Source organism: Microtus oregoni, unplaced genomic scaffold, assembly GCF_018167655.1.
Source record: "Microtus oregoni isolate MIOR12 unplaced genomic scaffold, Mior012 000011F_ref0000422, whole genome shotgun sequence".
Lineage (NCBI taxonomy): Eukaryota > Metazoa > Chordata > Mammalia > Rodentia > Cricetidae > Microtus > Microtus oregoni.
The window spans coordinates 28487854-28500183 of record NW_024543070.1 but is presented as its reverse complement, the minus strand read 5'-3'; the positions used below and the strand labels follow the sequence as shown (position 1 = coordinate 28500183).

The 12330-nt window shown below is 45.7% G+C and overlaps 1 protein-coding gene across 5 annotated transcripts in view; it reads left to right on the top strand.

The window, feature by feature from the left end:
* Positions 1-12330, top strand: part of Fhod3 (formin homology 2 domain containing 3) — a 412200-nt gene that overhangs the window by 176552 nt on the left and 223318 nt on the right. For all 5 annotated transcript variants that reach the window (XM_041660396.1, XM_041660395.1, XM_041660394.1 and 2 more), the window contains exon 5: positions 4393-4498. In XM_041660396.1, coding sequence (XP_041516330.1) covers positions 4393-4498 — 106 coding nt within the window. The remainder of the gene's footprint in view (positions 1-4392; positions 4499-12330) is intronic.

The following is a 12330-nucleotide window of genomic DNA, read 5'->3' as shown; positions in this document are numbered from 1 at the left end:
TTGCTAACATGACAGAAACAAGGTATCATCTGAATTAATTAGGTATTTCCTGATAGAAATATAAAGTATGATGTGGCCAAGCCAACAAATCAACCCTGGATTCAGACATGAATCCAACAATGAATAATTGAAGACATAGGCACACATTGAACATCAATTTAGGTAAATGATCTGCCAAATCCAGACTGTGGGCTACTCTAAAAGGTGACTGACTTTCTTCAGCATCTAAGTTAATGAGGGTAGGAACATTATCTTTTATTGATTAGTTAATAGAGGTTTCTGAGTTTTAGATTCATATAAATGAATTACCATCTGTGGCTCTTACTTGGATCTTGTCCTGGTTTGAGCTCTGTGGTTGTCATAAAACACTCTGACCAGAAGTAACTGATGCAGGGAAAGGGTTTGTTCAGCTTACACCTCCAGGTCACAGTCGGTCACTGAAGGAAGTCAGGGCTGGAACTTAAGGCAGGAACCTAGGTGGGAACTATGGAGGAATGCCGTTTGCTGGCTTGATCTCTGGTTCATGTTCGTCTAGCTTTCTTATATAACTGGGACGTAGCTACCTAGGGATGGTGCTGCCCACAGTGGACTGGGCCTTCCCATATCAATTGCCAATCAAGGCCATCTATTGCAGACATGACCACAGGTCAGTTTGATCTGGGTAATTCCTTGAATGAGGTTCCCTCTTTCCAGGCAGCACTAAGTTGTGTCAAACTGACAATACCTAACCAAGACGTCTTGTATAAATAGTGATGAAAAAGTTGGAAATTTGGACACTGACTAGTTGTCTGATAGTCTTTTTAATATTAAAATATTTCTTCATGCTGGGTGGTGGTGGCACACACCTTTAATCCCAGCACTCGGGAGGCAGAGGCAGGTGGATTTCTGTGAGTTCGAGGCCAGCCTGGTCAACAAGAGCTAGGTCCAGGACAGGTTCCAAAGCTACAGCAAAATCTTGTCTTAAAAAAGAAAAGAAAAAAAAAAGAAAAATTGTTTCTTATGAATACCTATTCTTAAAGTTTCTAGAGTTGGAAGCTACACAGGAATAGTGTATTAGCTGATATTCAGTCTGAGAATTGCTTCAGGTTATGTAGCACGAGAAAAGAGAGAATGATGGATAAAGCAGGGTTCCTGTGAGTTCATTCACACCTGTGTATGCGAGACTAGTTTACATACAGCGGGATTCTCCTAAATTAAAAAGTTAGAAAGAAAACAAAATACACTTTTTTAGACTTGCTCTATAGTCTTTGAACCAATTTATTTCTTGGCGTGCATCCCTTGAGGTTTTCCTGTTGATTCATGAAATTGTTTTGAACAAATAGTTCGGTGCTGTGTAGACAAGGACGGTGCTGGCAAGCATGAGTTTTGAGTCTGGGTAACTGGATCTGACAGGCAGCATGCTGGGTAAGGCTTAGGTAGATGCCTTGTGTAATTTTGGGTCCACATCTTCATCATCTCTTGAGTTTTCTAAACGTGGAGTTTCTTTTAGAAACTCGGACTTTAAGAGCTTAAAAAATAGAGACATTGATTATTTGTATTGAATTAATTATTCTTTGACTAATAAGTGTTAGCAATAACAACAATAACACCCAAGACAAACCAAATTCCAGGGCTGATAAGATCCCTGGGGGTGGAGGTGGGGGCGCTTAAGGGCACCTGCTGCCAATCTTGAAACTCTGAATTTGATCCCAAATACTCAGGCGACAGCAGGGAGAGTCACACGCTGCCCACTGACCTCCGCCTGCATGTTGTGTCATGTGCCCCCAAACATGTGTTTCTATTTGCACACACACACACACACACACACAAAGGAAATGTAAAAAAATTTAATTAAGAAAAATCACAAGTCAGTGAATAGCTTCTATAGAAAATTCTGGATGTGGAAGTACTCGCTTATCAGCTAGTGAAGATATTTTAATTTCATAATAGCCTGAAGCCAGTGTCTTTAAGAACCGCGCATTAGTGCCTATGTATTTTGGGATATGTATTTAAAATCGAAGACACTGCCTGCCAACTTGGAAGACTTTCTCTGCATTTATTACCCACGAGCACCCCCTTCCTCGGTGCTCTATCTGCACGGGTCCATGCATTTTCGCCAAGGGTCTGAGTTATTCTCACAAACGCCGTCTCGCCTGTCCGGTGCTTTTTTTTTTCCGAGTGCCTTTGCCAGACGCTCAGTTCTCTGGTATATTAATATTAGTGATTAGCTTGAGTGGTTTCTTGAGAGCTTGTTCGCACTTTTTCACCATGAAGTCATGTGTGAATCTAGTTTTAGTTAAAGCAATAAACATTTGTTACATGCTTGGAAAACCCTCCTGACTAGACATGAGCTCATCTGCATGTCCAGTTTTCACATAAGCTGCTGGAAAAGCGGATGGAGGAGGGAGAGAGGAGAAGGCATATATATCCTTTATACCTACCAGTGTAAAGTAGTTTTCCAAAGACTCATGATACTGTCCCATTTTCTCTTTCTTCCCTAGCCATGATTATCTCAAAGTCTACATTCACACAGCTGTCTTTCATTACGTTCAGCCTTGCTCCCCCTGCCCCCTAGCTGGCGCTGACCCTGCCTTTCACCGCATCACTTCCCAGGGACCTGCACTGTGTCTACCCACATTTAGCTCAAGACTCCCATCCATATAATTGAAAAAATGTCATATAATAAAGAAAGGGGCTGATTGCATGTTGAGACGGGAGAATCCTGCCAGCTCACCTATTATCTCTCTTGCTGATAAACTGCAGTTGCCACTACTGCCGCCGTCCTGTACCACGGCGTTGTTTTTTTGTATTCCCATTGCTGGGGTTTGTTTGTGAAGTTTCTGCTCCATTGTTATAATGAAGGATGGATGGTCCAGCTGTATCCTTCGTGCATTGGAGACGAAGCAATGGGTAACTTAGGGGATCTCCCCCATCTCAGTGGAAGAAAGCAGCAATGGAAACATCTGTTTCACAGGGCTCCCCAGAATTAGGTTTTACAGCAACCGCCCAGGTTGAGGGCTGGCCAGACATAGTCCAGCGTTCCTGGCCAAGTGTGTTTTGTTTCCCTGTCTTCCTGCCCTCTTGAGTCCCAGACTATGTGTTGTATGAGATAGTGTTTCTTGAGTCACCTGCCCATTTGGGAATTGAAGCAGAACCTAGGTCTCATTTTAGCAATTCAGATTCACTGCTTCTGCACAGTGTCCTTTTTCCTTGTCCTCCAGAGCTCCCCAGGTGCTCCTAACATGAAGGTGAGGGTGGGTGCTTCTTAGAACCTCCATCTTACCAGGAAGGAGAAAGGAAGGAAGGAAGGAAGGAAGGAAGCAAGCTAGCCTTGATACTCACAGTCCCAGCTCGGCCCACTGCAGCTCCCTCTCCCCCAGTTAGGGGTACAGCTAGGCAGTTTGCTCATCTTGCAAGTTCCTGTGAAGCTCTCAGATGGACTTCCAAGGGTCCCTTGCCTAGGTGGACAGCTAGCTCTCTGTGATCACCACTAACTTAGCAGTCATCCGCTTCGATGTCCTGCCTTCTGCTCACCAAGGCGGCCCTTTGGAAGGATGGCAGGCAGCTGCAGGTGACAGGCTGCTTCTCTACTCTGCCTCCTTCCCTGTACCACCAGCCATGCAAGGCAAGAGATGAGAGGAGAGGCTTCTTTAGGTTGACAGGGAACATTCACAAGCCTCTTGTTGAAGCTGCCATCTCTAGGCTATCTGCTGGGACAAGAGTGTGTTTTTCTTGACAGGTTACACAGGACGCTTCCTGTAGTAAAAGCCGTGGAAGCTTCATGTGGCCAGCACCCCTGGGTCCTGTGGGCATGCGAGGCCTGGGGATCTTGAAGAATGAAAGCAGAACACTGTAAAGCTTTTGGGCACGCAAGCGATTCATTTGCCATGGCTTTATTAGATTGCCCAGAAGGCAGTAATTGGTCTTTGGCAAATGCCTGTGTGAAGACTGGTTGTAAAATTCCTTTGGCAAGAGTTAGATGCTCACTCATGTGCGCTAGCTTTCTTTCTCTCCCTCTCTCTTCCCCACCCCTCTCCCTCCCTATTTCTCCTTCCTCACCCCCCTTCAAAAAAAAAACCTTACAAAAATAAAATTGAAAGCAAAGCAAGACAGAAATCCAGAGGTAGGGAGGAGATGGGAGGAGATGGGAAAGTGGCAGCGGTGGGGGTGGGGGGAGGCATGAATGGACCAAAATATATTGTCTGAAAAAAGTTAAATAAAAAATTAAAGAGTTAGATGTGCCACTTGAATAGAGCAATAGTTCCTCATGGGTTATTTATTTCAAAGATTCCTCCAAAGTTTGAACAATGCAGCTTAGATACAGGGTGGACAGGGACCTATTCCTATTTGAATGCTTTTTTTATTAAAAAAAAAAAAAAAGGTCTTTTCATGTCTTTCCTTCCTTCCTGCCAGGATGACAAGGATTTGGTGCATGAATTTGTCATGGCTGAAGGTCTGACGTGTTTGATCAAGGTGGGAGCCGAGGCGGACCAGAACTATCAGAACTACATCCTGAGAGGTGAGTCCTAAGCAGCCATCGCTGTCCCGCTGTGCAGAGGCCAGGGCCTCCCTCTGGAGCTCACAGACTGGGAGCTTTGCATGGAGTCTGGGATATGGCAGGAAAGACTCATGGCCTTTTCATCAGTTTGTCAGCTCCTAGGAGTGGCTAGTGTCAGGGCTGACTTAGTATCTTCTAGGTTGCTAAAGAAAAAAGAATGGGTGATTCACTTTTTAAAATAAACCCCTTGCTTTGGTAAGAAGGGACTCACACTATTTGGGCTCAGATAGAATTCTTGATTTTAGCTCAAAGCTACCCAGAACTAAAACCTGATTTGTTTCTAGGAGGAAATCATTCCTACTTTTCTTCTTCTTTAAACATGAGCTGTCCTCTGTCACAGTGCACATCCCTCGCTACACCTTCCTGTTGCTGATGACGAGGCCTCAGGTGGCCTGGGAACTGGCATTGTAAGAAATGATTCTATTGGCTACCTTATCACTTCATGTGCTTACTGGTCTAGGGGTGGCTTTGGAGCACAGCTTCCTGTTGCTATTCAGAGTTAATGGTCTCTTATGATGGTGGTGATTTATGCCCCTCTGCTAAAACATCTGTTTTCTTCCAAACCTGTGCCAGTAGGTGGGGCAGAAATGATTATATTTACCTTCCAAGGAGACATTGAATGTAAAACTTTTGTTTCATTTCATATTATCTTCATTTTATTGAAAATAAATTGAGTACAGTTGAAAATAATTAAGACTCAAAGAACCCAGGGCTTGTTTTTAAGGAAGTCACTTTCCCTGAGCGTGGTCCAGCAGAGACTCTGCCTAGGCACTGACCCAGGCCAGAATGGTTCTGGGTTTTCCTGTCCCTTCCGTGTGAGTAAGTGTGATCCTGCAAACTGTATGCTGACATTCATTAAAAACAAAAAGCCACAGACCTCTTTTAGTTTTCCCTTGTATGAAGGGAAAGGCACACGAGATGTGTGATAATATCAGCTGCCCGTGGTTAGAGCTGACTGAGGCAGCAGCTGGGCTGCCCTGAAAATGCTCCTATGTCCCATGTGGTCATGTAGTTCATGCTAGTCAAGCTTTCCTTTCCGTTGGGTGCTACTAAAAAAAACCCCACACAACCGAAGGCACAAGGGAAAGCTCCCTTGGGTCACTGGGTATACTTTGTGTGTTCATCATTGGGATTTACTTGATAAATAGGACAGGGTGCCTTCCTTAGCCTCACTCTTTGCTCTGTGGTGTGCTGATGACTATGTCTGTGTGGGTGGCAGGTTGGCTTCTGTCACCTTCTGTCTTTCCTTGGGCTTGTAACAGATTTGAGTCAGATGTCAGGAAGGATGCCTGACTGTCAAGATGCGTGATTTCTGTCCTTCATATAATTAAATCATTTACATGGAGATTGTGATGGTGTGTTGTGTAGACACACAGATGTCAAACTCATGATGCGTTGTAGCCAAAGGGGGCAGCTGTGTGTCAGAAGGGTCAGGTCCTGCCTGCATCCTCGTTCTTGTGTCTCTGTGCATACTTAGACTGGATGGCAGCAGAGAAATGGGGTGGGAAGAAGTGTACTTCTACTTGTTTATCTTTCCCCCGCTCGTAAGTTAGGAACTTAGAAGTTGGATGACACAGGAAATATACACCGAAATGTCTCATTATGAATAACAAGTCCAGACGGACTCTATGGATACTACTGTTTCAAGTATTTATCATTTATCATTACAAAAAAGGAGCCTAACACATAAGGAAAGCTATGTGGAACTAACATAGCCATCCATATGTTTTTATTCATCTGTCCCTCTTCTGGGAGCATATATGTGTGATTCTTATGTGTAAACATTTATCCCCACGGCATCCAAGTTTGGGCGAGGAACATGGCTTTCAGCTAGAGTTGGGCCAGTTTATCAGAACAGATAAGAATTTTATCAAACCCACACCCCACTAATAAATGGATCACATGGTCACCTGTTGCTGCAAGGGAGGCAGAGAGAGTGGGTGATTAACTACTTGGATTTAACAGAGGAGGACTGGATAGAAAGTCTGGCTTTGGGCCTGAAGGCCGCTAGATATGGCCATGTGGAGGGCGTTAGAAAGAGGAAACTTGGTGCGACTGAGAAGAGCCCCTCTAGGAAGCGGCAGTGAGTATCACCCCATAGCTAGCCTTGGGGTCGCCCAGAGAATCCTTGTACAGAGAGCAAGTGGAGCTCAGTAGTCGCACAAGACCCCAGTGTGGAGGATGGCGAATTCTGCCCGCCAGCAACGGTAGATGGTGTTGACATCAGGAGCTCCATGCAGGCTCTGCCATGCTGACTTTTCATCCTGAATCTCTGAGTGGTTTGTTATTTTACAGTGTTCTGATCTGGACCAGAAAGATGCTATGGGCAATGTACTGAATGTTAGCATGTGAGAATACCCACCCTCAACTCACATTAACGTGTGAGAATGCCCACTCTCAACCCACATTAACGTGTGAGAATGCCCACTCATGACCCATGTTAGCATGTGAGAATACCCACTCTCAACCCACATTAACGTGTGAGAATGCCCACTCATGACCTATGTTAGCATGTGAGAATGCCCACTCATGACCTATGTTAGCATGTGAAAATTCCCACTCATGACCCATGTTAGTGTATGAGAATGCCCACTCATGACCCGTGTTAACATGTGAGAATGCCCACTCATGACCCACATTAATGTGTGAAAATTCCCACTCATGACCCATGTTAGCATGTGGGAATACCCACTTGCGACCCACATTAACATCTGAGAATGCCCACTTATGACCCATGTTAGCATGTGAGAATTCCCACTCATGACCCATGTTAGCATGTTAGAATGTCCACTCAGGGCCCAGACAGATCTGGAAGGCACCTGATGCTTCGCTGTCTTGTAGAAAATGCCAGCAGTTAAGTTCCTACAGTCGGCGCACTTGTGAGATATGAGGAGGTCTAGTACTCCATCCCCACTGCCAGCGTCAGTCCTTCCTGCTTTTCTTTCCAGTGGTGTCCATTTATTGGAGACCAGAGACTTGCCATGCATTCCCTGGAAGGAGAGTAGTTTCCCATGACACTCTAGTCACTTCCCTGCTTCCTGTTTTCCACAGAAGGGGGCGTCTTCTTTGCCTGCCCTGTGTCCAGTGAGGCTCCAGAGATTTGCCCCTCAGCAGGGCCCCGTATTCACCCAGTAGCACGCTGTGATGCATCTGGCTGGAACCTATGCCAGGAACCGTACCTTCTGGGAGCATGGAAATGACAGATTTCTTGGGGTGTGACTTTTTTGTTTTTATACAAGGAAGCTATCGCTTTTCTAAGCCACGTGTTGAGTCACTCCTCTGTGTCTTCCACAGAGTTCTTGTGAACACTTGTTTTGACATGGCAGTCGGCTGCCAGCAGTCAGCAGACATTCACAGTCAAGAATAACCTTCCAGTTGCTTCTGTTTGCCCAGCTCTGTTTTAACCTATTTACGCTGGACTGGGGATGGAGGAGGGGAAGATGGAGATCAAAAGAAAGAAGCCTGCTTGAGTTTTATGGTTCCGTTATTGCTTTCTGGTGAGAGCATAGCAGGCCACCTGGGGGCACTCAGAGCACCCAGGGATTGGTCTGACAGCAGTGGGAGTGGGGGCTGTGGTCAAGCATCTTCACTGTGGTTCTGAGGGCGGGAACAGATGAAGTAAAATAAGAAAGCCTGTAGGTGTGATGGTTAGTCTTCACTGAGAGTGTGAATGGGTTTAGAATCACCTAGGAAACATGCCTCTGGAGCTTTCCCCGAGGAGAGAAACCCCACTCTGACTGGATGGCACTGTCCTAGGGGCTGGGGTGCTAGACAGAAGAAGGAAGCAGGGTGCCCATCAGTGTTTCTTTCTGCTTCTTGCCTGGATGCAGTGTGTCCAGGAGCCTCACGTTCCTGCTGCCGTACCAGAGACACACTTGCTGTGTTACACTGACCCTGCTACAATGGGCTGTGTTCTCGAACTGTGAGCCACAATAAACCCTTTCTTTCCGAAGCCACTTTTGCCGGGTGTCCGTCGCTGCAGTGAGATCAGCCATCAACAGTTACAGTTATTCCAGCGGGCTTCGAGGCCTATCATGGATGACCAGGGCTTGTTCATGGTGACTTCAGCCATGGGACACTGTTACAGGACTGGTTGAAGGTGACAGGCTCTTTAGAAAGGGGAACTTTAGGAGGCTCGCAAACCAGGCCTAACAACATTTAGGAAACAACACTGCCGACGGTAAGGTGGCTCCAGACCAGCGTATTGTGTGCGAAGTTTCCTCAGGAGTCTCTCAAGAGCTCAGCTTGATGAGGCCTCCCTAGTCCTGTGGGCCTGAAGGAGTAGATGTGAAGGCAGCACTTGTCTGGATTGCTTCTAGAGCACTCTAGTTACCCATGGAGCTTGAGGTGGTCATTTCTACTCAGCCCCGTTGGCCGGTGGTGGTGGTGGTGGTGGTGTGTGTGTGTGTGTGTGTGTGTGTGCATGCATGCATGTATGTGCACACACGGGCATGCGTTTTAATCTTTTTATGTTTTCCCTGTATGTGTCTGTGCCACGTGTGTCCCCTGTGCCCTCAGAAGCCAGAAGAGTGTGTTGAAGCCTCTGAAACTGGAGTGATAAATGGTTGTGAGTCACCATGCGGGTGCTGGGAATTGAGCCCAGGTCCTCCAGAAGGGCAGCAAGTGCCCTTAGCCGATGAGGCATCTCTCTAGCCGCATGCCTGAGTTGTTTTTACATGGAGGCCCAGACATTGGTTCTGTGCCATTGAGTGCCTATTGACTTGGAGGTAAAGACAGGTTTGGGATTCAGGCAGCCAAGCGCTCTCCACAGATGCGAGCAGGCTGCCGAGAAGAGGGTCTTAGCTGCGCAACACGGAGAAATAATATTTATCTGAGTTGTTATTCTTGGATGGTTATAGCTAATGATCTACAGTTTTTCAGGATAGCCAGTATTTAATATAAATGTACCATGGAATTTTATACCTCACAATTATGCTTATGGAAGGAGAACCTAGAGTGGTAGATTCCTGGGAACTTCAACTTTCCACAGACATTACCCAGTCTTTGCCGTGGGCCACGTGCCACACCAGGCCCCATGGCGGAGAGGATGAAGCCGAGATTGAACCCTGCCCTAAAGCAGATGCCCAGCACATTTTAGATACTGTAGTCCGTGTTTAGAGATTGCACATACATGATAGACTTCACAAGAAAAAGAGGAAGATGTGTGGAAGCCACAGGCTGGCTGTATAAGCTGGCAGCTCCCCAAGAGAAGCCGTGCTGACTGGCAGGTTTCATGCAGAGGATTTTTTCCCCAAGGCGGGGTCTCGCTGTGCAGCTCTGGTGGGTCTGGAACTTACTACGGACAGCAGGTTGACCTCACACTCACAGAGCTCCTGGTCTAGACTTCAGGGACATCATGGTGACTGCATCCTCATCCTGGTATGGATGATATTACTGCACACTGTGTCCTGTGGTGCCACCTGCCCCATGTGAACTGAGGCTGGTGTCCAAGATGGATTTCTTCCTTGCTTGATTGATGTCACTCTTCTTGCTGAGTGGGCGTGGTGTGGAGGGAGACAAACTGAGCATTTGTGGAGGCAAGTCGAGCCTGCAGCTCATTTCTATTTAGCCTAGTATCTTCAAATTAAAAAAAAATGTGGACATTGATAAATTAGCTTTGGTATGAAACACTAAGTTAAAGCTGGTGTTGGGCCGTCATTGCTGCATGGCCAGTTAGAGAAGGAAGTGGCTGTTCCCTGTAACCCAGGCATGGGACTCTACCTTCTCTGCCCTGGCTTCTGTACGATCTGCCACTCCTGGAGCTAGTCCACTTCATTTTGCTGCCTCTTTGCCCCCGCATGTGTTTACATTTGAGACCGCTGACTAATGACATCATAGTCTGTGAAGTGAGAATTCCAGTCTAAAGTAGACGAGCCCAGCTCTATTACAGGAGTTATGATGTCATTTCTGCTTCTTGCACTTGATTCTCAAGTGCAGGGTGCAGTTTTTTTTTCCCTTCTCGGCACTCTGGTGTGCCTCTTCCCCATCAAGGCCTGCCATGAATCCATCAGAGCAGAAGGCTGTCACACAAAAAGAACAGTAGCTTACAGTCGGAACAGCGCAGCTTGGGAAATAGGAAGAGAGGACAGAGGACCACTGAGGGACCGGAGTGTACTGACAGGAGGCTCTGGTTGGAAACTGGCTATATTGGATGAGCCTGAGTTGGCTAACAAGCTTTCATCTCAATTCTAAATCTTTTGCCCTCCACCCCGCACAATTTTTTCTTGTTGATCAAGTCTTATCTAAGATGAGAGTGTCAGAAGTGTGCCTGTGACATAAAGCTGTCCCAAGACAGCCACATCTAAGAAGATAGCTACAGGGCTGGAGAGATGGTTCAGACATTACTACTCTTCCAGAGGACAGGGATTCGGTACCCAGCACCCACTTGATGGCTCACAACTGTCTGTAACTCTAGTTCCACGGAAGCTAATACCCTCTTCTAGCCTTCATAGGCACCGAACATATGTGATACAAAGGCACAGATGCAGGCAAAAATACCCTATCACATACAATAATAAATTAAGAGTAAGTAAATAATAAATTAAATAATAATAAATTAAAAATTTTAAAGCTGCCTATAAGAATAAAAGACAGACACAAAAATATGGAATGATGTATGTGTTTTTCTTAAAAATGTAAGTAACTGTTATGGCTTTTTTTTTTTACTGAATAAGCTGTGGAAACTGAATATTTTGAATTACAGCAATTATATAAAGGCAAGCAGGGGCTCTATTACACTCTTGCTTGCTTCATGTGTGACTTTGATAAAAATGGATGTGCTATTACATTTATTGCCAACCATGTTCCTGGAAGGGTGTGGTTTTAAAAAGTGGCCCTGAGACACAAAGACAGTTGTCATGGCATTGTGACATCTCTTAGACGTAGCACAATTGTTTCATTAAACTTTAGCTCTCTCATGTGAAAAGGATAGTACCTGGTCTTATGCCAACTAAAGGGCATGTAGTAAGCTCATCTGAAGGACCCAGTGGCAGCTCTAACCTTTACTGTCAGTGCTAATCAGTGATGTCACTGTAGAGATCATGTTTTGGGCTGAATGCATCCACTGAGATATGCTGAGATTGTAACCTCACACCTCAGGGTGGGACTAAATGCATCCACTGAGATATGCTGAGATTGTAACCTCACACCCCAGGGTGGGACTATACTTAGAAACTGGGACTTAAAAGAGGTAGCTGAGTGCAAATGAGATTATTAGACATTAACCCAATATGGCTATGATTCTTATGATAAGAGGAACGGAGGCCACAGACCTGTATGAAAAGAAGGGCATCTCCTACAAGCCCAGGAGAAGAGGGCACAGAAGATACCAGGTGAGCTGAACCCAGATGAGAGCTTGAGCTTCCTGCCTGCAATGACTCTGAAGAGATGAGATTTTGTTGCTTCAACCTTCCAGGCTGTAATATTGGTTATGGACACCTGTGCCAATACATTGACTTTATACAAAATCTGCTGGAAGTCATTTAGGTATTTTCCAAGGCAAAAGTGCCAGGGATGGAGCTGTCAGACACAGGGCATACACCGTTCCATATTGTTTTAGACTGAATAGTTTATTTGAGCCTAATGGTCTCATCAGTCTTTGTCATCCAGGTGATTTGGCTGTAATTTTTTTTTTTAACCAATGGATTTTAAAGTCATTTAAAAATGCTAAACTCTTAAGAATCTAAGCTGTGACAATCCCAGGTCAAATACAGGTACTACCTGCTTACCTCACCCAGACCAACATAGCGGAGCCGCTTGTGCCTCTGAACCGCGGACGTGCAATACCCCTGAAC